Raw genomic sequence first — 27,996 nt, forward strand, 5'->3', positions numbered from 1 at the left:
GTATGCGGCCACTGATGAAATAATAAATCAATTGCTTTTGCATTCCATTCAGTCCTGGTGACGAAGTTCTTATTTCAAGAGAAAGTAGAGTGGTAGTCTTAACACACATTAAGTGTAATCGGGCCAAATTTGAGCATTTGCAGTCTGGTTGCCCCATGGCACAGTGCTGAGATGCTATAACAGACATCCGGTTTGACTCTGATTGTTGGGGAAGATAGATTTATACTTTATGTGGTGTGCAGTGTTGGCCATTTGCAGTACACCACACACTATAAGAGCTGTCAGAACACACATTTCACATATTTTTTCCTTGTCATGTGAGGGCACTCTCACATTTCAAAAGTCGGTTATGATGTTAAAATATAGGCATGTGCGGTACCCTGTTTCATTATCAACTAAAATAAGGGCTTGACACACTAGATTGCTTTGACATAAACACGAGCGCTTGTGTATGTTTTTGTGACCTTGATGATCTGTGTTTAGGATTCAATATTTCTGCAAGATGAACTCCTTGGGCCCTAGTTTGCTGCCCAATGCAAGTCGAGCTGAAAGTGCAGTCTAACTGTGCCACAATGGTTGTTCATAGGCTACTAGGCAACGTGTCATGAGGGTCAATTTCAAAATAAAAGTGAAAGTAATACTGTATAGCAATACATTAACAGCCTTACTTAGCTTTTATTTTTAAGTTGGTCCTGGGAGGCAATCATTGTGGTGGGTGACTTGACTTGGAAATGAGGCGGGTCTGAAAGCACAGACAGACTTGAAGTGGAGCTTCAATTTCGAGTATTCATGCACACCCACGCACCACTTATGTGCACCATTGTTTATAAGGAACTGCAAGATTTCCATTTGCAGATGATGTGAAGTTGGCCACCTTCCACATCAGATTGTGATCCCCAAACATGCACCTGACAATCCTCTCATAAAAGAATTAAAAATATTATTTTAACATATATTATTTAAATATTATTTTTATTGGAATAATAACACATTCAATTAATTAATTTCTACAATGATTCAGAGGGTTTGATGCACAATTATATCAGATATATGAATGACATACAATGACCTCCACCACACCACTCAGCTGGGCGCCCGAGCAGAAGCAGAAGCGCCTCTGGATCAAATCCACCAATATCTCGTTACACCACCTGCGCCACAACTTAGACCTGGATCCACTTAAAGTCTCATCTACTTTCTGTCAGCAAACCGTCAGGCACACTCAGGGCGTGTAATAGAAAATGCCCGCCTCTGCCCTCGCATGGTCAGCCAAATTCCGAAACACTGTAACATTAGACTTGCTCCGAATGTGCACCTTTGTACAAAAATAGAGGCCCTTGAGTTTACTGTTTAAGTTGCCACAAGAATTCAGACCACGCCTGCCTGATCTATTTAGAAAATAATTGAAACAAATGTAATTAGACTTGCTCCGAATGTGCACCTTTTTACAAAAAGAGAGGCCCTTGAGTTTACTGTTGAAGTTGCCACAAGAATGTGAATTCAGACCACGCTTGCCTGATCTATTTAGAAAATAATTGAAACAAATGTGCATTCAACAAAAAAATACAATTCATGTCTGCATACAGTGCACTACAAAGTTCATTGACTGCATTGATTAATAATTCAGAGTGCACTTAATTTTAACTTGCTTTTTCTCTCTAATTAAATGAAGTGTGCTGTGAACAGATGCATTCACCGTCATGTTTACCTTGCATCAATTGATGCTCATCTTTGGCACGTGTTTGCGGTGCTTTCCATTTCTCGACCTCTCTTTTTAACAGTGACGCTTGCATTCATATGCCACATTATGCACACATTACGCTGTGTAATGTAATATATTTGCCTAGCAACAATGTTTTCGAGGGTCTAAATGTGGGGGGGGGGAAAGCCGCGGTTGTCTTCAGGCCATAATGGTATTGAAAGCCGAGTTGCCGTTGGCACGACAGTGTATGAGGAGGGGGAGACACATGGCCACTCTCACATGCACGAGATAATAAACGGGCTCATTTCAGCATGACAAGAAATGGGGTGTTAAAGTGTGAGATTATTCGTTTTCCTTGGGGTATTTGGAAATGTTATTAAAACACCTGGGCATTGTTTTCAATTGTAGAAAAACTGCTTTTTTTTTTCCACGATCAGCAGGCAGACAGCCGCTATAATGGTTGTGAAACTACCTCACAGGTCATCATTGACAACCTGATGCGCTAAAGAAAAAAAACAAGGGCCGATTCGGAATCAGCGCAAAAAAAACAACAAAAAAAAAACCAACAACAAAAACCCCCCAAAAATTAATAGTTTACCAATGTTTACTATTGGAGATTGCGCTGATGAAGAAGCACACTGCAAAACACTGGGAGATGTTTCAAATATTTGACCCATCCTGTGTAGTAAAAAAGGTAAGCAAATCATCACATATAACTGCGGTTAAATCATGAAAACGGCCAAGACAAAAACTTGGATTTTTTTTGGGGGGGGGGGGGGGAAGCTGTGATATACCCTATGCAGTGCTAGGGGGGGTCCACACCCCTTTGAAGACGCTCCCTCACCCGCCGCCTATCGGCTCCAGGGTTCTGTGGGATCCGAGTGTGCAGACACTGTTAGCACGCCTGATATGAGGGCCTGATCAAAGCTGGCTCATTCTGCCTGACCGATTTCCACAGGATTAAGGATTAGGTAGACAGGAAGCTGGGAGAGGCACACAGACGATCCGGGAGAGACCAAAAAAAAAAAAAAAAAAAAAAAAAAAAGATGGTGATGGAGAGTAAAAACGTTGGCGGAGACAGAGAGGGGTCATGAGGCACTGGCAGAGAACATCTTGGGAAAGGAATGCAAGACCAAGGGCATGTTAGTAGAATGGATGTACAAAAGCGTCCCCAGTACTTTTTTTTTAAAGCATAATACAATACAATATTATGCTATTGTACAATAAATGGAACATTGAAGTTCATTAGTATGGTTGGATGGGCGGTCAGAATCCTGTTAAGGAGGCCTTATATAGCACATGTGCTTTTAGTCTTGCCATGGAGAGATGTCATTACATTGTGAAATCATGAAATCAGGAGCAAATCCAGCAGGCGAGCAGCAATTAGGTCCCGTTGGGAGGAGGAAAAGGGAACGTGACGTGAGCAGGAAAGGAGAGAATTACCATAGTCAACAAGATTAAGCAGGGGAAGTTCTGTTTTATGGTCACCAAATAAGAGACCGTTGGAAATGAATTTGAGAAAATGAGCAGCTGCCCCTGATTACCAAGAAAGCAGTCAAATTGGTTGAAAGGCCACATCCAAATTATTTTCCCATTGTCCAGTATTATCGTGTGGAGTGATCAGTGAGTCCAAGACTCATCTCCCACGGATTGCCCACAGCATTAGGGACACGTACACATTCTCATGCCATCCAATGCGAGAGTTGAATTAACATTTATGCTTCAGAAAATGTCACTGAGTAGGGCAATCGCCACGTCAAGATGACTCTGCTTAAAATGTTTTTTTTAAAAACTAATCATTCCGTGTCAGATAATGTTTACACTCTAGTCCAACGTCTGGCATTAATATGCATCACAAAGTGTTTTTTTTTTTTTTACCCCCCCCCACAACAGATTAATAAGAGCTTCATGTCTTGGCTGATTTCTTTCGGCTTTCCCTTGATAGTACACAAAGGAGCTGTGTGCTTCAGGTGTGCCTTCAAATACAGCCACCGATGTGTCTCTAATTAGCGCAAATGCCAATAAAGCTTTCAGAAGCTTCCATGGACATGACATCATCACGGGGGTTTTCCCACGACATCTTAATGTATGTAAACACTTGACTTGTCAGAAAGTTCTGAAAAACTGTCCTAAAAAAAATCCTTCCCTCATGTGCCTTTTAAATAACATGATACAATGTAAACATCTGGTTTCAACTGTATATAAAAGGCAACGAGAATGGGGACGACAACAGCACCAGGCTGCCAGCTCCTACATGGACTCAAAAAAATCTATCTCTCAGTTCGGTGAGATGCACAGTTGCTCATCTTCATCAGATTGTGCTCTTGCACTGCTGATTTATCCAACAGCTCGGGACACTTGGCTTAGTGTCCGGGAAATGATCTTACACACGCCGACCTGGGGAGTTTTCCCTCTCTGCCTCCACTCCTTCATCCTGGACACAGGAGAGTTTATGCAATTTCTCGATTGAAAATTTCAAAGCACGCATTGACCATCTGCGGGCAGCAAAACACGCTGTTTGCTTCCAAGCGGTGAACCAAAATGTGGAGGAAGTCCATTTAAGAAAATAAAAACAATAGAGCAACACCCATTCACACCCTGTGGCACACTGTCTTATTTGCCCGGGCTTCTGTCAATTCCTGCTTTTGACCAATGGCAACATACGAAGCGGCCCCGCCGTCACAGAGACAGTTGGCACGGAAACAGCACATTACACCATCGTCCAAACCTCCTCCCATTCTGCTGTCGTCATTACTCCCCTCCCTCCCCCTCTCTCACTTTCGCTCTCTCTCTAGTATGTTTTTTCCATCATTAATGAAATCACGGGGCGATGCCAGCCTTAAACGTAAAGACACACCCGTATCCTAACACCTCCGTTCAATGCAGGTCTCAAGCTCCTTAATGATACATTTGTCATCACCATCGCATGAAATAAAGATCCCCTTTTGCTCCTTTTTTTTTTTTTTTAATTCTCTGTTAGTCTCATGATTTAATCCTGACCATTTCCCCCTTCTCTCCCATGCGCGCTTTCTGTCCCTGCTGCTGACTCCTCCCTCCATTTCTGTCCTGCACTCCCTCTCTCTGTTTCTGACAAACACACACACACACGCACGGACACACATATACAAACACACACACGCGCAGACACACATACACGCCCTCCACCCCCATCGCTGCAGTGTCTCAACTGCCTTGGAGCAAACGAGAGAGGATACAGACGTGTAAAAGGCACATTAAAGATAGAGACAGGCATGTGGGTGTGGATGAACGTGTGTGTGTGTGTGTGTCTGTGCATAACTGGGAGTATGCGGGAAAACATGAAAATGAAGACGTGCGACTAAAAGGGTGGATTGCTCAGAGGCGTTCTCTGCGCGCAAGGGCTCATCTGCAGTATCCTTTGTAAATGGATGCTGGCTTGTGAACACGGTAAGGCTAACTACTACTCAAGACTGCTGTTTTTGGTTCTTTACATGAGCTCCATTGCAAGGCCGGTTTGGGGACACGGTAGGATAAACGTGGGGCACCTGCGTGCGTTTCGGGCGTCTTTTCCTGCAACAAAACAGGCAAGGTGATGTTCATGAACTGACACCGGGGCAACCAGCTTGTCCGGCCCCCCTCCTCCACCCTGCTAGCTGTGTGCCAGTGGACAGTGCTATCATATCCTTGATATTTGACTCTCCACCAAAAAGCATCCACTATCGGCCACTGGGCTTGGAAATAGGAGAAGCGGAGAAGCACCACATGATCAGGTGTTAGCGTCAGAAGACGCCGGATGGGAATGTACAGTCGGAAGGGGACAAAATTCCTCTTGAGCGTTGCTTTGCAGGCGCCGGGACAGATTGTAGGAGCCGTGTGGGATTGGCGCCGACCGCCGTTTTACGCCTGCGTTTTAATCGGCATTGATCACTGTTGAGTTGATTTATGGATTGTGACGGCAAGGAGGGGGGAAAAAAAAGGAGGAAGACGGTCTCAGCAGCTTTTCAGATGAAGTAAATATAATCATCATGATCATCTTTTTTGTATTGTATGCTTGTGCTCCATGCCTGTGAGACGGGGAGGGAACCATTGCAGCTGAGAGGTGGAGGGGCCTGGGGTGGTGGCAGCGGTGGTGGTGGTGGGCTAACAGTAAGGAGGCAGATGGGGCAGAGGGGCGGAGGTTGTGATGCTGCAGAGAGGGGAAAAAAAAAATACGATTTGGAGAGACTTGCTTGTTTAAAAAAAAAAAAAAAAAAAGCTGTTCTTATCGAGGTGCTGGCTGCTTATCATGACGACGTACACAGACAGACTTCAAACATCTTGGAATTAAGGTAAAAATGGTGGATAAAGTCGCCCGTGCTCCTCAAAATGGATCAGGAAGATTAGCTTACGTAAATGCCCATATCGTTGCGCGGTTTGGGCTTGTCTGCAAAGGACGAGAAGGGATAGGAATATTGATCGGTCTGGGTCTGACACATGGGCTTTTATGGGTGGCTGTTCTTAATCAAGTCCCCTGCTCAAGGTTTTTTACAAGTCAGATTTTGGAGCGATCCAGCCAGGTTTGTTATCCAAAATGTGTAACTCATCATTTGCCGAGATGCCTCTTTTCCTTTCACTTGGCACTCCCATTTGATTAGTCCAATATGTCCGAATAACATCAGCGATGTAGCAATGAGGTGCTTTCCACAAACAAGATGGGAGTAGGCTTCGTGTGCTATTTGCCGCTTTAGGACTTTCTGTCATGCCAATTACGCCGGAGCGGGAAAGGCTGTTGTCAATAACACACCGTGTGTATCTTCCAATATTTCCACCTGTTTGCCCACAATCTCGTCACTGCTCGGAACCAAACAGGAGGCCAACCAAGGTCAAGCTCACTGTGACAAAAGCTCTAATCAGCCTTGCAAGCCGCAGTCACATCCGAGTGGCTTTCCCCCATTAAACAGTTTACTTTTTTCACTTGTAATGTCTGATGGAGTGGGAAAAAATGGACGAGGTCCAAGTTGATATACAGGACAATCGGAGCGTGTGAAAGTGAGTCAAGCTCAAAATCCACAGAATAGCTTTCGCTTCGGTGCAAATCCATCGGGAACACTGTGTTCAACTCCGAATTAAAACATTTTCAAAAACGTATCGAATTTGTGATTCGTTTTTAGGAAACAAAAAAAAAAAAGGATATTAGGATGTTGAAAGTAGCAGTGTCATTTGTTTTGAGAAAAAAACGCAAACATTTAGTATGAATTGGGGCCGGGGGGGCACTTGATTTTGCTCTCATGTGAAACACTGAACTAATATTTAGGAGCACAGGTTTTCAATGTCGTTCTGGTGCATAATGTAACACAAATTTGTACAACATTGCATTGTCTGGTCAAAGCTAGCACAGCACCTGGAAATATCACAACAAATGTTTGTGTGTACAAACAGTTGTCGGCCATAAAATATCAAGTCTGACGCGAGACGAGCGTGCCTTCTTTGCGTGACAAAGTACTCGCCGCAAACCAGTTTATCAACCTTTTCCTGTCGGGACAGTCGTAAATCAAGGACCCCCTGTGCAATTGCTTCTGAGAGCTGATTGAAATCTGTGTTGCTTCGAGTCGACCAATGTCGGGCACCTGTGAAGAAACCGCATTCAAAGCCGAGGACGTTTGGACAACAGTTCACAATTCCTTCACCTTTTTGGTTTTGTCAGAAACATTTTTTTTTTTTTTTATAGTTACATCACAAGTTTACTTTTGCAGTTAGGCTCGCCACTCCAAATTGTTAAATTTGTGGGTCTGAAACCATGATGGGGCTGCCTTCCTGGTCTATTTGGGTTTTTTTGGTGAGTTAAAACGTTTCAGGGGCATTTCCTCTTCGGCATAAGGCAACCTATTCGAGAACAGAGGCACTGAGAACTACAGTGGGCTCACTCATTTGTCTTGCAGAACAGTGAGTTTTTGGGCTGCAATTAAATTGGGGGTGATTTATATCTGGCAATGATTACTTCATTTGGATACCAACATGAAAATGCACAGGCGGTGATGTGTTGAAAATGAGTCATGATCGCTGGTATGCAACAAATAAGCCCCAAAACAAAAGTATTAGAAACATACAGAACTTCGCCATACTTCACAATGCACCGCGGCTTGATTTGTGTTTGGCGGACCATCTGAGAGACTGTCTGCAAACCCTACCGCCCATAGGAATAAACTCGCTTTCGTTGGTCGACAAAATGTTGGAGACTTACTCTTTAGGACAGCCAACATGTTGTCTGGCAAATTTAAACCCCTTTGGCAGTTTTTTATTGATCTCATTTTTTTTTAAATGGCGTTTGGCTGGAATACCAGTTTACAGGCACCGGACGTTGCGCAACCCCATTCAACGCAGATGTGAGGCAATTCTCAGAAAAACTCATACATAATTACAGTATTGTTTTTGTGATTCACGGGAAAAGCTTCTTTGGATTTGAACAGTCTTATATGGCCTTTTCTTTCCCTCTCTGTAAAGCACTATCAAATTGATACATTTGTTTTTTAGATTTGGCATACAATGCCCAATGCTGCCAATATCAAAATCATATCTTAAAAAAAGACCCACACTTCTATTATTCTGCACACAAGCGAAAAAAAAGGGCTAATCCGGTGCTCACATGAGTGGGTTTTAAACAAACGTTTAAACATGTCAAGATGTTGGCCGAGAGAAGAATTTGGACCGAATGGTTTCAGTAAGTCGAAATGCGAAGTCCTCAATTAGACAAACACGAGGCACATAAAACATGAGGCCTCCTTCGCAACTGTGCCAATGGCAAATGATTGCTCTTGTTGCCACAGTAATGCTGTCCATTAAATGAGTTGTATGCATATAAAACGGAGAGCAACTGGGACTAAAACTTATGCTGAGCTGACCTCCTTCCAACTCCTTTGTTACTTGCTTTCATTCAAGTTCAGTGGCTGAGATAATGTCTGAGGACAGCACGGGCAGACTTGATTTTAAAAGGGACGACAAAACTGTGAAGGTACACGCCCAGTTGCCCGTGCACTAAGAAGGCCAGGGCCCCCCATAACACTTTTACACCACCAAGTCAGCACAACTCAAGAGCTAATAAGAGCAATTATAGCCAACAGATGGCAGCATAGGGTTTCCTCTGTTGTGTCAAAACAACGCTTGACTCTTGCGAACATGGTGGATGTCTAGAAATTTGACAATTACGAAAAGCTTGTGGTTAATCATAGTGTTTGTCACGTTACAGCTACTGCAAAGAGTGTCGTAAAAGAGAGAAAAGATGACAGAGGTCATTTAAATTTAGAGATAGAAGTGATGACGTAATGTACAGAGTGTGTAGATAAACATTCATGGCACGATGCACATACGCACACACTACTAAATACTACTATTACTACGATTAGATAGCATGTAAATAGTTTGTAGTTTATCAAATGTAAAATTGTTACACTGGTGAATATTTCTAAATACATTATTTGGCCATCCAAAGCACATTTTTGTTCTTAGTATTTTATAGACGAAAAATATTTCCGATGTTTGAGTCGTCACTAAAGCCAAAATCATTGCATAAAAGTCACTGTTGTAGATAAAATGTAACTTTGGGTGCAACATAGGTAATTTCGGTAAAACCAAGCCATGTTCTACCGCTGACTACAAAAAAAAAATGGAATTGGGTCGGAACAAACTTTTTTGTTGATGAAAGAGTCTAATCTTTCATTTGGCAAAATCTGTATTTACGTCGTCATACAGTAAAACACAATCTTCTGTGAGCCTTGAAAGATCCGTCAGAATGCTCTGGATTGGCTCGCACTCAAGAGTTTCTTTTTTTCTTAAATGGCTGGCATTGGCAGTTAATAAACTGGGGATATTCGTCTGATTCCTACAACAGGGTGCACTCAGTTTACGAGAGTGAAGTGGACTACACGAATGTAGCCCGATTTTGAGCAGACAGACGTGTTGCAGACAAACGTAGTGTTTCGTAGTCGATTTTGAGTTGTCTTGACGCATCGTAGCCCGTGTCGTGTGACATACCCGACTATTGATTGTGAGGCATCTGGGAAGACACAGAATGATATTTATCTGGTAGTGTGATAGCACGACCGTTGGGGACGACAAAATAGTGATGCGGTTTGACAAGGCCATTAGACAGAGCTATGACCTGACTAATTGAAACTCTGCCCCTCAATTCAACAGACTGTAGTTGCTTGTCTCCAAGATGCCACCTGATGGCACCGAAACAATATTTTTGAGACACAGCTTTGGGCTGAGGTTGAAAACCGCAAATAGCCGAATAACGGTGAGGTTTATCCCAAAAATGCCGCACCTTGAAGATTCGGGGTGTTTATTTTGGATTTTTCATCCCGGCCAGGTAATAGGGAGGCTATTCTCTTGTGCAGGGGGTGACATCGAGAGGTCTACCCGTAATAACTTAATGGCCCATGCTGAATCAAACCCAAATTAAGGGCGGGGCTCAGTGACCGTGTTGTATGAAACAACATTTGCTGGACTCGCTTCTTTCTTTCTCACTTGACCTCCCTCTCATCAGTGCTCATCGCCACATACAGGAGCCCGTCTGTTTCCCCCCGCTGAAGGCCAACAAGTGAACGGGCCTTCACTTGCACTCAAATGTGAGAGGGCAGATTGACGGGGACAAACAGACCAACTTTGTGTTCCGTTGCACACACATAACAGTGGTCATATGACAACAAGGAGGCAGCGGAGAGGAAGGGGGAGGAAGGGTAATGGTGGCGGTGGGTTGATGTGGGAGCGCTATCGCCTGCAATCCGCGGGTGAAAGATGTTACTGTGCAATGAGAGCAGTTAAAGGTATGAGTGTGCATATGTGGATTGTTTTCAGTTACTGTACACGTGCGCACCTACAACTTTATACGGGGGAGTCAAAAGGTCAAACACAAACCCGGTACAGGGTCAAACTGCCATTTTAACCCTCTGTTTAACAAGTCATTTTTCCAAGAAAAAAAACAAAAATCTAAACATTACCAAAGAAATCATACAAGTGCAAAAATTAATTAACCACTGTTCATCCATCCATCCATTCTCTACTCCACTTATCCTGGTTGAGGATCTTGGGGAGCGGGGCCTATTCCAGCTGATTTTGGGCAAAAGGCAGGCTATGCTTTGGACTGGCCACCAGTCAACCAGAGGGCACATACAAAAGTCAGACAACCATTCGCACGGCCATTCACACTGCCTCAGAGTGGAAAGTGAACCCATGCTGCCTGCACAGAAGTCAAGCCAACGAACCAACGTCAGTAACTCACCATTGTTTATAATGCGATATAAAAACAATGAAACTCTCAGTCCCAACTTTAATGACCATGACCATTCCAAAAGTTCCAGCGTGGATGGAACACAAGCATGACATTTATGGTCATTTTTGTAGCACTATTGTCCAAATAAATAAATAAATAATCAAGTTCACCACTGTTAAGTTAAAAAAAATAAAAACAAAAACATTCATCCTTGATTGAACAAAAATTGATGCTGCATATAGTGGAGCCAAACTGCTTCAAATGTGAGTCCTTTGGTATTTTCCTTGACATTGGTCTGTTATTTGAAATTGGTTTTTAAAAAAAGAAAAAAAAAGACCAAGACAAAGAAAAAAATGTGTATTAATGCTTGCTGAACTGAGCTGGACTTAGATGATTTTATTGTGTGCAACCACTTCACAAAATAAAAATAGACTCAATTCCACAAAAACTTGTTTCAGCATACATACAAATTCAAGTTACGTTGTCACCTTAGCAACAGAGCCGTTACACCCCTTGTATATCTTTTGGTAATGCAAAAAAAAGCGCTGAAAAGCAAAACATTGGGCCAGCGTTTAATCCCTTGTGACTGTGAACCGAGGCCGAGAGAGATTTGAGGACGTCTTGTGCAACATTTTTTGTTTTCTGGTCATGATGAGAAGTCACACATATATCATGAACACAAAACAAGCAGGAAAAACAAGCTGTCATTGTTGAAAAGGGCTGCTGAGTTTGCCGGGAGATCATATTTGGTTTTGCATGGAATCCAATGCTGGAAAGACCAACAATTCCAAAAAATGTCTTTGGTTTGAAGGCACCTGACAACTGCTGAGAGTTGGTATATCTTGTCTGTCATGACCCAAACCGATGTTGCGCCCGAAGAGACATGCTGAGTGACCACCGTACTTGCTGTTTTTCAATGGCATATCATATATTTAGAGCCTAAAATTGTTCCTCATACATATAGTTACAGTAATTATGACTTCACGACGAATTTGGGTCACATCGCCTGATTGTCGTAAACCGCGGACCCCCTGCATTTGAATGTATTTGTGGTCAAACAGCAAAGGAGACATCCGACAGGAAAAGCGGGTGTCCACCTTGTGCCATCCTTATCCTTTCGCGTCTGGCCGCCTACTCGTCGACTTAGCCTGTGCACAAACATGCCATTGTCAACGCTGGCTGGCCTTGTGACTCAATGTGATCCGCAAGATTGACAAAAGGGGAACACAGCCACTGAACATCAACAACGTTGCAGGGCATGATCGGAAAAAAAAAAAAAAAAAGCCCCCCCCCCCGCCACGAAAATGGTCCGCTGTTTTGGGAGAATAACAGCGAGAACACTGCCCTCCATTGTTTTCTTTAATGAATGCGTTGCATCCTCAAAATACAGGCATTCATCTCTCAAGTCTGCCCCCAGCGTTACATCATGGACACACTCGGTACATTCGCACGATGTCAATGTATCCAAATACAAGAGCCGTATTCACAATTCCAACTCGCAAAAAGAAAATTGCAATGACGATTGCTCATTTGTCACCGAGACATCAGTATTGCGATTGCGGTTCGGATATTCACACAGCGCGGTTCCGCAGCACTGCAAATTACAACAAAAATAACGACAATGTCAAATTTAGGGCGCGGCCAATTTTTTCGGCCAATATTACCCCTTTTCAAAGTCATCTTTACTTTCTCATGAAGCAAAAAATGCTTTTGAGCATTGGAGTCACTCAGAATGATTTCCTTGCGTCATTTTTTCCAGAGGATAGATCTCTGACTCCATTCCATCTAATACACATCTAGGGAGACACCACCTGTGCCCCAACTTAGACCTGCTTTTAGGTAGTCTAAAATGTAATCTACTTTTGGTCACTAGATTGCCAGATGCGCCGGGGGCATGCAATAGAAGACGCCACAGGACCTATCGAGGCGTAGCGCATTCTACCAAATTCACAATCATGCTAAACTAGCCTTGCCCCGGCACGAAAATGATGTCGCAGTTTTTACGCCAACTACATTGGCGCCTGTCTACAAAAAAATAATGACCCGAGTGTTAAAATTTGGAACTATATAATAAAATGATTGTGGTAATACTTGGGGCTAAATTCCACTCTAGGAGGTCTCAGTCTGAAACATTTGCTGATGATTTCTAACCGATATGGAAAATTATATCCAACAATTTGACTATTCAAAGCTTCTTTCCCCACGCGCCAAAAAAAAACAAAAAAACGGTTCTCATTTACTTACACTACAATGCATTTTGTCCAAAAAGCTAAATCTAGCCAAGACTAACATTAGGCAAAGCACTTTGATTTGCTGCGATTATCAAGCATGAATGAATCTTGATGAAAGAGCTTTCTGGATAAATTAATGTAATCCACCAGAACAAACCCTCCCAATTTTGCCCTTTCACAGCAATTTTTTGTCAAAACAATTTTATCTCCCATTAGAGAGTATTCATACACTACTGAGAAAAAAAAAAATATGGCCTGTGTTGGGCACGTTAGACCTAATAAACACTGTATAAATTTTGGTCACCTGAAAGTAAGTAATATTACAACACTCCTACCTCTGAATTGCAAGGTGTCATATGAAGTCTGCATTACTTTTGAGTTATTCAATAAAATAATCAATGCAGAATTCCAGAGTATGACATTAAACTCTTATACATTGACAACAAAATGCCTCATTGACAAGATTCTAAATGATTAAAATCTGAAGAGGCATACTTTCGAGACCTTGTAAAGTGAAGTGAGAGATTTTATTTCTAAATCAACGACAGCACGGATGACGCTAACCGAAGAAAAAAAAATGTGCAAAGACAGAAACATTTAGGACTGAATTGCAGACTGGTACCCTATTTTGGTAGACTGGTACCCATGCGCTCGGCGTAAAAACGGACGTAACTTCATTTTCGTACCAGTGCAGTCCAACATGTTTGGGGCCGTGATGTGCCTCTCTGGGTGTTCCGGTGGACGAGGTTGCCTCGCCCTCACGACTGATCAGAGAATTTGGTCACAAAAGTAATACATGTTGTTGTTGCACTTGCCGGGACAATGGTCAATGGTTCAGCATGTTTACGAATTTGGCAGATGCATCACTGGGCTTACTTGCTGCACCCCCCGGCGCATCTGCAGAATTTGGTTCGAAAAAGTAGAACCAATTTCATACAACCTAAAAAGAGTTCCACTGTATGGCGATTTTGGTGTATTTGATTGAGGCGCAAGCAGACAGATCCGGCGTTCCGCTGATCTGTATGGTGTATTGTAGGAATGAAAATCTATCATTCATTTAACTAAGATATAACAACAACAATAATGTGAATAATAATGTATAATCTCATAATATTAACTATCTTCATGAACATATATTATCAAGTTACACGAATTGTCGGACGTTACGTTAAAAAAAAAAAATTCCATCGTCTGACCTATATCTACTCTAATTGTGATGTAAAGTGGGAGCAACACAGCTCTGACTCATCACAGCCAAGCAGGCTTTCGAGGTTGCGAGTACTTTGTGTTTTGCTCCTCTGAGGTACACACAGTCAAGCGTGCGTTACGCTAATAAGCTGCAAAATAAGGAATGCCGCATGTTTTTCAAAGGCATCGCTTGATACAGTTGCAATCTGACAATGTCTGTGCTACAATCCGGGAGGAGACTGATCAATCACTCTGCGGCTGGAACCATATATTGACTATTTGCTATTTATTTATTTTGTCCTAGATTCCAGTATGCACTTGCTGCAGGGCAATAACTTTATGTGTTGAAAACAGTGCATCACATGTCTCTGTTTTGTTTCGAATTTGTGAATTTCCATTTTTCATTAAAGGTTTTATAATACGCGGCCCGCTGGTTGACTTGTTAGCGCGTCGGCCTCGCGGTGCGGAGGTGCGGGGTTCGATTCCGGCTGCAGCCTTCCTGTGTGGAGTTTGCATGTTCTCCCCGTGCCTGCGTGGGTTTTCTCCGGGTACTCCCACATTCCAAAAACATGCATGGCAGGCTTATTGAACACTCCAAATTGTCCCTAGGTGTGAGTGTGAGCGCAAATGGTTGTTTGTCTATGTGTGCCCTGCGAATGGCTGGAAACCAGCTCAGGGTGTCCCCCGCAGACTGCCCGAAGACAGCTGGGATAGGCTTCAGCAAAGCCCCGCGACCCTCGTGAGGATAAGCGGATCAAAAAATGGTTTCGTAATACGTGCCATTGAATACAAATTACAGGGGAGATTTTGTGCCAATTCACGTCAATGCCAGTTTTTATCCTTGGTCCATTTGTCCTTGGCAAGGATGTGGTTTTACAGGAAAAGGAGCAGGTTCCAAGATTATGGGTGTGTGCGAATAAAGGGGTCCAAAATGTTTTCAACATATTGTTTTTAACCAAATCTGCTATGATTAACTCAACTGTCTTTTATGCAACGGAATAGCAGGTTTTATCCTTCTTCTAATAAAGAAATAGCCTTTTGCAGGCCTTCAAACTCCAGAAAATTGATTTTTACAATTGTGTGTATGCTGGTGAAAATGTGCGTATTTTAGGGATCTGAAACACAATCCCCTATACCCCACTTAGAGCCGAGAAAATGAGGAAAAAAAAATTGCCTGACAACACCAGTCTCAATGATCACGTCGGTCATGAAAGTCTGCAAGAAAAAGGACCGATGCCTGAAATGGAAAGATGAGTTTGGCCCTTTTGGTTTGAAAAAAATAAAAGCAATAAGCGCCGATTGGAAGTAGCTATCTTTGATTGCGGTAAGAAATTTAGTGCACCGCTATGATGCACAACTTTCTTGCCTGTGCCTTGTCTAATGCATGACACCAAAGCTTAACGATCATTTTCAAAGATGCGAAGACGGTGCGAAGGTCGAGTTATCGCCGCGTGCAGCTTTCATTGAACGTATTCGGCGCTCCATTCGATTGAAAATACAAAGGTGCGGTGGTATTTATGGTGGCTGTGTTTGGCGGACCCTGATTAGAGGGGCTGCTTTGTCACTAGCCTGCCAAGCATAACGAACGCCAACATTCAATCGTCAGCCCCAGTCAAGTTGCGATTTATTGGAGTGAAACACGTTGAAATTAAGTTGCGCATTCCTTGTTGACTGTAACAGCGTGTTTAAACTGCGTTGCCTGCAAACACTGAAATTCACATCCTTTTGAAGGAAGCACCACTGCCGTGGATCTTTCACAAGGGCTCCACCGGAGCAATCGTCACAGAGCCCTGAAAGTCACCTTGACTCCTGCCTGAACGCGGCGTCTGTCACAAATGCATACGTCTTTCCGAAGGAACATTTGACCCAAACATGAGCTTACGTGCGATGCCACACGTTTGAATCCCTGCTCAACATTTTCCTCATTGGAATTCACCGGTCCCCTTTCGGGAAAAACTGGTTGGCTGTGTTTACACTAAACAGGCTTACGTGTCACCTTGCGGTGGCCGCACAACGTGGGAGACAAGCGCAGTCGAGCGCATTGATCACCTTGCTAATGCATTGCTCGTTCATCACATACATGAATAATAATATCCCTCCGGCAGCGCCTTGTCTCACTTAGGAGGCCAGTTTTATTTTTGCATGGCTTCAGGAATTCTCAGTAAAGTAAATAATCACATACTCTTTGGGTATTGTCATCTACCACAAAGGTATTTAATCTAACATGACATACAAAGTATGACGATCGGGTCATAAATTTCCACTATTTGACACAAAGGCTGATTTGGGGATGAAGCTCGTGATTTGGGTAACCCTGCCATTGTGAAGTTGTACGGCGGAGGGTGCCGAGCAATTCACCTCTGAATTTGTTGATTTACAACAAAGTGACAGTCTCAAAGACGTATGAAATGGTATCAGCAATGATCCACGTCTGCGTTTTGTTGTTAAGTTCAGCACTGCTGAAACTTTTAATGAGGCGACGATAAACGTCCGCATTTTCTTTTTCCTTGTTAGTTGTTTCCACTGTTGGCAATGCCCGCCCTCACAATTATCTAATGCGGTGTGACTTCAAAAGGTGCAGAAATGCAGTTACCGCAAAAAAGGACTTCATACATCGCGTCGCAGAATCTCCGCATTCTTCGGCTTGCCTGACTGTGTCATTGAACGAGACCTATTTCAGGTGCCCGAAGCCAGCAAACGATGCTCCCCGTTTGTTGTGGAGATATTTTGTTCTCTTCTGTTTAGCATCTCGCTCTTTTGAAGATCAAATCACTTTCCAAATTCGGAGAAATGCTACCTTTCTCTCTCTCTCTCTTTTTTTTTTTTATGATCGGTCGGCAAAGTTGACTTTTGCCAGGAAAAACTAGGCCAAAGTATGTTTGTTACTCCGCCAACGGAGAACAGCCTGTCTCATTATGTGTCTATTTACCACGGGCCACCCCTGCACCTGCAAAGCAGAGTTTTATGAACGTCCAAAAACATATTACGGTTCAATATTTTTATGAGGTAAACGGCTAACTCCCAACTAATGCATACCCCCCCAAAGGAGCAAAATGAAACCAGATCCCCATGAAAATATTTGTACTTTTCCACTAATCGCCGTGCATAACCTGGCGGAGAACATCCCAGATGCCTGCAAGCAAAGTGGGTCTTCTTCATTGTGCCATGAAAGCGCGGGAGGCACCTGCTGGCTTAAGCCTGTCATTTTCCCTCGAGACAGTAAATAAGCATTTTACCCAATGTCGTTTCGCTGAATTGCAGTCTGAGAACAGCAGACGACATCCGGAGGCAGTGAAGTGTTGCAGTGCAAACAGCTGAAAATGCTGTTAAAAAAAAATATATCATTTTGCAAAACTGCATTGTTGCTTTTTCGAGTCCGCTTTTCCGTGTAGTATGTTTTAGCCTGAAAGAAAAAAAAATGATAGCTCTAACAGCAATTATCTACTAACGGACCGGGACTGCGCGGGGACTGTGTGCTTTCACACGGCGACACAGCATTTCACAATTAAAGAATTGAATGCATGACGATGTCAGGGCCAGCATGTGTATAAATTGATATCTTTTCTCTGTTGTGTTTCACCAGACTCTTGAGAAGAATTTATCTACAAGCCCGAGAAGCTAAATCTCACTCTGGGGTGGATGATCGCAGCGGGCTGACGGGGAGAACGCAACACAGGAGCCATGTGGGAATGGAGTGAGAGAATTTTCCCGATTGTACCCATCGAGCCCAGACACTTCCTCTACTGACATAAACTGAAGGTAGCCTGCCTTCCTCCGGAGCTTTTCCCTCAAGGAGTGCCCTTGCTATGGTCCCCATCTCCCTTGGCATCAGCAGGCAGTCCAACCTCGGTGCAAGGCGCTGTGTGGGCATCCCACAAGTCTGGGTTTTGCCCACACAGGACTCAAGAGACTGCCCCGGAGCGAAAAGAATGAAACGCTCCTGAGTCGCTCATTTCTGTGGAGGCTCTCCTGGCTGTTGGCTGTTCTAACGCAGCACCTGCCTCCCCCGTCCCCGCCCCCCAATAATCCTCGCCCGTGCTCCAAACTTTCCATCCCTTCTTCTTTGCAATTAGTTCACCCGTCAAGCGGCAGCACGAGTTCCTTCGCTCTCACCACGTGGTGGAGGACCATGGGATGCCGTCAGAGCTCGGAGGAGAAGGAAGCGGCTCGGCGCTCGAGGCGAATCGACCGCCACTTGCGATCAGAGAGTCAGCGGCAGAGGCGCGAGATTAAGTTATTGCTGCTCGGCACCAGCAACTCTGGCAAGAGTACCATCGTCAAGCAGATGAAGATCATTCACAGCGGCGGCTTTAACCTTGAGGCCTGCAAGGAGTATAAGCCCCTTATCCTGTACAACGCCATCGACTCGCTCACACGCATCATCCGTGCCCTGACCACCCTTAAGATTGACTTTCACAATCCCGACCGCGCCTATGACGCCGTGCAGGTCTTTGCCCTCACGGGGCCCGCCGAAAGCAAGGGCGAGATCACTCCAGAGTTGCTTGGAGTCATGAAACGCCTCTGGGCGGACTCTGGGGTCCAGGAGTGCTTTCAGCGATCCAATGAGTACCATTTAGAGGACAATACCGCTTACTACCTAAACGACCTGGACCGCATTTCCGCGCCCGAGTATATCCCGACGGTGGAGGACATTCTGCGATCCCGCGACATGACCACCGGCATTGTAGAGAACAAGTTCACCTTCAAGGAGCTGACTTTCAAGATGGTAGATGTCGGTGGACAGCGATCCGAGAGAAAGAAGTGGATCCATTGCTTTGAGGGCGTGACGGCAATCATTTTCTGCGTTGAACTGAGCGGCTATGACCTCAAGCTCTACGAGGATAACCAGACGGTAAGGAAAATCCATTTTAAGGCGCTTCATCACACAGACAGCCATACATCATAACTCATCGATGTCACAAGTGTCCCGAGCAAGACTATTATAAACACAGAAAAAAAAACAGAAGGCACAACTGTTCTGCAATGAACATTCTACTTACTCAAAAATCACAATATAATCAAGTAATCATTATTTATTAAATTATAATACTTGCATCCCGTGCAGGGTGTACCCCGCCTACTGCTCGAAGACGGCTGGGATAGGCCCCAGCGATCAAACCATAATATCTTCTTGACTTGAAGCCGTAACACAGAAAGCCACCCAAGTTTCATTTTGTGTCTGGGCCGATACGTCCACTCTGATGTAATCTTGTCAAAACAAAGCTATATTTGAAGTGTCTCTGACTGAAGAGAGATGACCGTGTTATCTCTTTCTGGCGGTTTTGGAATTTAAACTATTTCCTACCCATAGCATATCTATTTCCTTCTTGAACGGTTTTGGTATGCTGTGTTGTTAATGTTTGCTTAACTGCCGTTTTGAGAGAATATCAACAATCTATTTCAGTTTTTTTTTTTTTTTTTTTGTCAGCATCACCGAAGGGGGCAGCTATTTTTATAATTCCACAAGCACCTTTTCTTTCCTAAAAGGCACCGGCGTCTGCACCCAAGGCCTTTCGAGCACCAAGTCACACAGCACACGAGCCTGTGGTTTCGTTTGGTTACTGGAGTGAGCTCATAATGCATGGGTTACGAGTTTAATAAACGAGTTGGAACTAATCACGTAGTATTTTTTTCTCCCCAGGTTAAAAATAGAGTCTGTGGAGAAAAAAATCGTATGGTGTTAATTGAGTTCACAGAACCACGTGTGAAGTATTACCTGTGAGATTTAACAGCTTGCAAAGGCTCTTGAATCTCTCTGGGAGTTCATAGGTGCTAGGAAGGAAAAAAAAAAACAACTTCAAATTTCAGACTGCTAACTAGCGAGCAAGAAACGATGGTTTTCAAAGTCCTGTGAGCTTACTACCGCCATCAACAAAATAACACGATGGGTTTTATTTGCGTTTGACATAATAACTGGCGTATCTTCATTTTTGTGCCGGGGGCGAGTCTAATTTGCAGTGTTTGGGAAGTTGGCAGACCGCGCTTCAACCTTTGGGCATTCCGGTGGGCTGAGGGCGTTTTCTATTCCACACCGTGCCTCACCGGCCAATTTGGCGACAGAAAGTAGACAAGACTTTAGACCAGGTAAAAGCTTGTCAAAGTTGTGGCGCAAGTGGTGCTACGTGGATTTAGCGCTCTGCTGTTCAAAGTGCCCACTCTACAGTGGTGATCTGTGATTACATCATCCGTAAGTACAGCTCTGCTTTGCAGTTCCTTATAAACGGACTTCGCGCACTTCGATCTGCTGCATGAACTCCAGCGCACCTCTCCTGCGCCGAAAAGAGAATGAGTGGCGCCACTTCCATTGGCCTGGAAACAAGTCGCTGGGTTCACTTCCACAACAGCGCAAACACCCCTTTCTAACTGGCGCACGTCTCTGAAAATACCAAAAGAAAGAAATCACCACCCATGTGCACAGTAAGACTGCACAGTGCGCTAGATTTAAAATAAAGTCCCGATATTTGTGGAGGAAAATCAGCAATGATGGAAAGAATTCAAGCAGGATAGATAAGTCACTAGTCCGCCTCAACATTCGCTGTGCTCTGGTATCACGAAACTGAACTAACTGGATTAGGACACAAAAAGTATTCTTCATCTACATTCCATTTGATGATCTCAACCCGATTGACAGACAAATGTATTTAGCGACAACAAGTGGGGCGTAAAAATCTCAGGCTCCACAGTCGAGCGCTGTGAGACAGCTGGAATCGCTAAACTCGAGAACAATCAACATACTATGACAAGACATATGAGTGATGGTTTAATATCACAAGAGTGAAGCCGCAAGCTGTAAAAAGCAGTTATTTTGCCTTGCTCAAACATTCAAGTCAAGTGGTTTGAAACGTGTTTTTTATGAAATACATTACTGTTAAACAGTTTTCATGGGGGCTCAAAAAAATGGGCAAATTGGATGTCATGTGTCTTGTCTTTTGTGTGAATCTTTAGAACTGAATTTGACTGATACAATCATATCCAGTTGCAGTTCGCCCATTTGTGTCAATGTAGAATTTTTGCGAACACAGTAATCTGCTTTCATTTCAGGAAATGAAGCTTGCGGTCTCATTTTTAACTTCAAAGCCGCTATTAAATTAACGTTCCTCTGGAACGACATAGTTTCAGTTTCGATGCGCCGGATCACACAAGACTTAAAACACACCATAATTACTGTACATCACCCACCCGTCAACTCATTCCCAGTTGCATTTTCCCTGTGCCATCTTTGTCCTCATAATGAATCGGTTTCCATGGTTACCATTGCCTAGCAACAAGCCAGTCAAATGCTCCTAATCCTGCAATGTTGACAGTGAGCTGTGACTAGGGAAAGGAGGATGAGAATGAAACGGGAGAGGAGGACAGGGGACGGGAGGGGGGGGGGAGGGGTTTCAACAAACAGCATCACTGGAGAGAATACAAGGAGATGTACAAGGTGTGTCAAAAAAGTTCCAGGACCGGAGTCACAAATGACATATTTGAAATTCAAATCACAAACTACAAGATTGGAGATACGCTGCATTGAACACAGTGAAGTAGGCCGGCCGTCAACCAGCCCATTCATTACGTATGCACAGCGCCGCAACAGGAAACACGCCCCAAATGAAAAATTTGGGTGCGGCGCCGCCGTGGGGACTGACAGCGCGTCCAATAAGAGAGGTGGTGGTGATGGTGGTGTGATTTCAGAGTGACAGCAGCAAGAATTTTGGTGGAGTGTCCAAATTCGTAGACTGGGTCTTCCGAAAGACCATCCACAGGCCGGGTACGACAACCTCCTCCCACATGTAGCCTCCATGGACTGCAAAAACCGGAAAGAATTTGGCCTAACGTGTCTTATCATATAAGTGATGTTTTAAGATTAAATACAAAAATTGAGACTAAAATCCGCCGGGAGTCCGAACGCGGGATGCGTTGGGGTGCCTCCGTGTTTTAAAATCCCTTGGAGGCCGAGTCGGGGAGCAGCTCCAGCATGGCGATAAATGTTCTTCCTCTGCCGGGAACTGTTGGATGCTCAGGGCATTGCGAGCAGGCGCATTGCCATGGTGAAGAAGCCAAGAGTTGTCCCGCCACAACTCTCACCTCTTCTGCTGCACTGAACAAAGACAATGATGCAGGATATGGCCCACAGTGGCTTGCAGTTTGTGTTTGAAACCTTTGCTAGGAACTTGTCTGACACACTTTGTATATTCAGTGCACATATTGAGCACCACTATATCGCAGTGGAGGTGAAGGCAGGTGGGGGATGGGTGGATTATGAATGCATAGTCCAGATTGAAATTAAACTAATGCTGAGCAACTCAATGCAGCAAACGAGTGAGTGAGAGTGACCGAACTATGGAACAAATACTATGAAAATAACCAAACTGCATTGTCAGATTCTGGCCGAACCAGCATATAGGGCGCTAGGTTTTTTTTTGTGGGGGTTTTTTTTTTTTTTTGATAGTTGATCTTCATGTAAAATGACATGTCCCCAAAAGCAGTAACCTTATACAAGCATAAGACAGACTGCCACTTTCACAGGCACACAAGCAGATGTCTGCCGCCGTCTCGACCAATCAGATTAAGACCTGAACAAGTACTTAGGAACTAGATTACGACGGTATCATGCAATCAAACCCATTTTATGACATAACAGTGTCTCGTTAAAAAAAAAAAAAAAAAAAAAAGGCTTCTCTAATAAGATGTATTTTTAATTCTCTGTATAATGCTATGACAACAATTGACTGCAAAAACACGATTTGGTGTTGCTGTTCTATACAGACGGCGTCGACCCGCGGGGTGAGTTGATACTGCAAGGCAGGGAGATGAACACAATACCTCCATTGATAAAGACTGCTAAGGAAATATAAAATATTGTATGATTTTTTTTTCCCGACTTTGTGCTGCAATACCAACCAGAGTGATACGGTACCTAAAAAGTGGAGCCAGACACTGTACAGTCTGCTGATTAGTCAACAGAGACACATCGCTTTCATGTGACAAAAGGAATGGAAACGGTTTCCTCAAAGAAAGCTTTTCGCGGTTATGTAATAAACATCCACGTGCCAAGAAAGAAAGAACACAAATTGTTGGACGAGCTCCATCGTTACCGAGTTGTTTTTCCTTTTTGTGAAACATTTGAGCATTGTGTTGGGATGAAATGAAGGAAATCACACAGATGCCATCTGGCATACGCTCCCCGCGGTGAAAACGCAAGTCGGGTCAAGGTTTAAGCATTTACAAAAACTCTACGATGGGGAGCCGAACTGATTTATACAGCTCGGTAGAACGTCCTTTCGGAGGTTCATGCTTGTTTTGTCAAAAAAGTACTTTACCCAATTGTTAATTAACTGCTGCTCATCACATTTTGGGAGGGAAAGCCGAGATCATTTTCACAGACCACACCCAAGCCTGATAACCAAATCTATTCAATTAAAAAGAAAAACCAAACAAACACTGAAACAGAAACTCAAAAAGATGCAAATAAACGTTCCACAATCCAAATAAGATTTTTGCAGAATATATGAAACACTTTGGTGTGGTTCAGAAAAAGACAGAGAAGAAGAAACACTCTCAGCCTGAATTAATTGTTTGACGCTGTCGTGACGTGCAAAATTGAGGTCCCAATTGAAGATTTGTGTGACTTGATGTACGCAAATAATTGCGCTTTGGTAGTTTCGCTGTCATTGTCCATTTTTAGAGTTTGCATTTGTGCCTGAGGTAGAGTGTGGTCAGTGTGCATGTATGAGTTAAAATTGCCTACCGCACATCAGTTGCAGAGGACAGGGTGGAAAGACGAGAGGCTTCCTGGGCTCAGGTGGTCGTCTCTTGTTTGGACGCTCTGCAAGGGAGAGGACAGCGGTCAAACGGCAGGTTAAACTCGGTTTGGCGGACAGGGTTAAGGGACCAGCCTATAGCCTTTTTGATATGTATTATACAAGTTCGGAGAAAATGAGAGCTTTTGTTCAAACAGCAGAACAATTAGGAGAATGTGAGTGGAAGGGATAGTACACGCAACGAAACGATGACCAGTCGAAACGACTCTTTCGATGAACACAAGTGGAAAACTAGGCATTCATTTTTTTTTTTTATTCATTATAAAGCTGCGGCTTCATGACTAAATGATCCTATAAAGCCAACCGCTGTATCAAATAATCTTGAGGTGGCATACAATTTTCAGATTGCCGTAATGGCTGCCTTTTAATCGTTGTCCCAAAATAGCGCATTCAAAAGATGATGAAGTTCTAGGTCAAGGTTCACTTTGCATCTGCACTCTGCCTGGTTCGCATGTATGACATCATGCGCGTTTGCGTTGTGTGCCCGTGAAATATAGCTGCCGGAATGACCTGCTTCTGTAGGTTCAATTAAAACGGTGGATTGGAATCCTAATTGAGGCTTCATTCTCCTTTCCCCTTTCATTCGCAATCTTTTTTTCTTTTTTTTTTCCCCAGCATGTGCAGATCTTGTGATATGCTCGGAGCGTTATCTTATTCCTCTAACCTTTTAAACCACTGCCTTCCATATGACAAGGTCCCAGTCACAAGCTGCTGGCCGGTCACCACAGGCCAGCAGCTGCTATGGGAAGGCTCAACGTGCCATTTTTCTTTCCGCTGTTGTACATCACATGATAACAAACTGTATGAGAACAATCATTTATGCATTTCCGCTTGCTGCATATGAATCGAGTTCAAGATTCTTCTCGAGCATGTGATTTCAAGCAAACGGCAATAAACTTCTTGTTTGGCCTGTAGTCATCTGAATGACTACAGGCATCAGATGCTTCCTGTAATACAATAAGAATCATGAACCACCCCCCGCCCCCGCCAGGAAACTTGTAATGGTAGTACAGATGGCGACTGTGCAGGATGCCTAAATTAAGTCACTGTAACACCAAACAAGGAACCGGGTTGATAAGTTCTCAAAAATGTGACTGACACATGAGAACCAAAACGAGTACAAAACAGAGTTTAGGCAGATGACGATGGATTCAGTAGGATAGATGAAATAAGAGCATTGTGTCATGTTCTGAAAATTGACTTTTCTTTGTCATGACAGAAATAGAAGCCTTCCAAAACACTAAGCCATTTGTCAAAATATTGACTCATTTTTACCATAAAATAAATGCATCCAACCATTTTTTTCCCCGCTGAACCGGGTTCGGATCAGTTTAAGCAGAGTTCCCAGAAATAAAATAATTAATTTGGATACTACATGGGAGTCAAGCATTTCTTTTTTTTTTTAACCTCCCGAGATCACTTTAACAATGAAGGACCAGCTTGGAAACCGCTTTAGCCTTGTTAGCACTAGCGTCAATGCCATGGTTCCTGTTTGGTGTCTAATGCTTGTCAAAAATTAGGCGGCATTCTAAAAGAATCTGCTTCACTTCATAAACCGATGCCTCAGAGGAACCTCCGAAAAGAGAAGCCAAACCTGGCTTGGATTCCACTGTGACATCACCATGCTAAACGAGTAAGCTAGGTGGCTAATTTTTAAAGAGTTAAGCGCCCCTCCAATTTGAACATTGTTTTATGTTCACATGATCTAACATCCAACATGGTACATACTGTGAATGTGTCACACCAGCTTTCGAACAAAAATTAGTCAAATACATCTTTTGGCCAAGTCTTTTATCGCATCGACATGTATCCAAAATAGCCGGGTAGAACATTTCTCAACACATTTAGCTATCATTCCCATTTTCCCTTTTTAGGATGTTTCTCACCGCCCGATTTCTCTTTCATTCCCCTTCCTCCTCTGCACAGAGCCGAATGGCCGAGAGCTTGCGCCTCTTTGACTCCATCTGCAACAACAACTGGTTCACCAACACCTCGCTCATCCTCTTCCTCAACAAGAAGGATCTGTTGGCTGAGAAGATCAAACGCATTCCTCTCACAGTGTGCTTCCCCGACTACAAGGGCCAGAACACCTACGAGGAAGCGGCCGTCTACGTGCAGCGGCAGTTCGAGGACCTCAACCGCAACAAGGAGACCAAGGAGATTTACTCGCACTTCACCTGCGCTACCGACACCAGCAACATCCAGTTTGTGTTCGACGCCGTCACGGACGTGATCATCCAGAACAATCTCAAGTACATTGGGCTGTGCTAGGACAAGACGTTTGGTGGGTGGGCGGGCTGGTTGGTTAGTTGAACAGGTGAGGTATGTGTTTGTCGGATGGGTTAATCCGAGTGCCACAATGACAGGAAAAAAAAAAAAAAAGGTAAATGAAATGAGGTAGGGAAGGATGGTGAGGATTCGAATGCTTTAGTTGGTCAAAGATGGGGAATTGATACCCGATGTGTTTGCACTGAATATGAGTATGCAGACACACTTAAAACACACGCAAACACCTTTATGTTTGCTCACGCAAGATTAAAAGTCGAGCACTTGACGTCGCAACACTGGACATGTTAGACGGTTTCCCCACCCGCCTGCCAAACAGAAGACAAAAGTACTTACCGGGTGGCTTTTCTTTCATTTTGTCTCGATTATGTTGTTTGCCTGATGACATTTAATGCTGCTTTACAGGAAACATTAGGGGCAAAAATCAATGTTCACTTTGGGATTATTATTAATTATTTTTTTTTTTCACTCTTAGTAACGGTTAACAACGAGAGTGGCCGCGGGGTCGTAGGAGGAGCCCGTGTTTCAAAGCGCGGGTAAGGTGTGTCAAAAAAAAAAAAACGGACACGGTTTCAAGTTGAACTAAAAAAACTATTTTCTACGCACTATTTCTGTTCTTCTCCACCTAACTCTATAAAGGCTGTTCTGTTCCTCCTTTGCTTTTGCTTTTTTTTGTGCATTGAAAAAGAAAAAAAAAATGTATGGCAGACCTGCCCTTTAGAGCAGGCCACTGATTTACCGGGGAGTGTTCTGCTCGATTGCGTCAAGTGTTCTCGATGGTAATTCTACTTTCCAGCAAAGACGATAAAAACAGTGCCAAGATCAGTTTGTAAATAAAACAGCCAACATCGATGACAATTATTTTTGTTTTGTTTTTATCGGAGGGAGGGAAAAAAATACCTTCAAACATGCATGATTTTGTTACTTTGGGATACTACTCTATTTTCCTTGGAATTTTATTTCTGTTTTCCTAGGTTCCCAAAAATATATTCCCAAAAAATATACTAAAGTCAAACACTGTGTAAGATTGTATAGTTGTCAAGAGGAATCTATTGAAGAGTTCTATCGATATAACTGAGGGCGTTACGATCATTAAAAAAAAACAAAAAAAAAAAACGTTGCAAAGTCAAGTTTCATTCATGAAAAGGCGAGGATTAAAAAAGGACAATGGAAAATGTGAAAGAGACGACGCAAAGTTCAATCTTCCTTGCATTCTCTAAGTGGAAATTGTCCAACGGTTGCTATGATGTGTAAATAGACTGTACGGTACACTCTTTTGTCTAAACAAATAATAATAGTGGCTGAGCTGAGAGATGGCAAGAGACAAAGAGAGAAAGAGAGAGAAAGAGAAGGAGAAAGGGAAATTCCATTCCGCTCCTCCTCTCTTGCCCTTTCTTCCCGCTTGCAATGTGCAAACAACTGAGCTAAGGGCTTCACGTTTGACTTTTACAGGATGTCCACTTCGAGAGAAAAAAAAAAAGAAGAAAAAAAATACAATTCAAACTAAATGACAAAAGGACAACTGCGAATAAAACTTATGCAAATTTTCATGGAGTT

The 27,996-nt window shown here is 43.4% G+C and overlaps 2 protein-coding genes across 3 annotated transcripts in view; one reads left to right on the plus strand and one right to left on the minus strand.

Moving 5' to 3' along the window:
• sppl3 (signal peptide peptidase 3) overlaps window positions 1-27,996 on the minus strand; it is a 50,852-nt gene that overhangs the window by 20,617 nt on the left and 2,239 nt on the right. Inside the window, exon 3 of the mRNA XM_019871972.1 lies at window positions 24,081-24,158. The gene's annotated coding sequence lies outside the window, so the exon portion shown is untranslated. The remainder of the gene's footprint in view (window positions 1-24,080; window positions 24,159-27,996) is intronic.
• On the plus strand, window positions 4,554-27,987 carry gnaz (guanine nucleotide binding protein (G protein), alpha z polypeptide). Of its 2 annotated transcripts, none has more exons than XM_019871973.1 (3): window positions 4,554-5,128; window positions 17,931-19,199; window positions 26,080-27,987. In XM_019871973.1, the coding sequence occupies exons 2-3, from the start codon at window positions 18,477-18,479 to the stop codon at window positions 26,422-26,424; spliced, it is 1,068 nt and encodes a 355-aa protein (XP_019727532.1). In that variant the 5' UTR covers window positions 4,554-5,128; window positions 17,931-18,476; the 3' UTR covers window positions 26,425-27,987. The 2 variants fall into 2 exon arrangements, with proteins under 2 accessions (XP_019727532.1, XP_019727533.1); XM_019871974.1 differs by lacking the exon at window positions 4,554-5,128 and adding an exon at window positions 5,888-6,009.

Source organism: Hippocampus comes, unplaced genomic scaffold (assembly GCF_001891065.2).
Source record: "Hippocampus comes isolate QL1 unplaced genomic scaffold, H_comes_QL1_v1.1 scaffold199, whole genome shotgun sequence".
Lineage (NCBI taxonomy): Eukaryota > Metazoa > Chordata > Actinopteri > Syngnathiformes > Syngnathidae > Hippocampus > Hippocampus comes.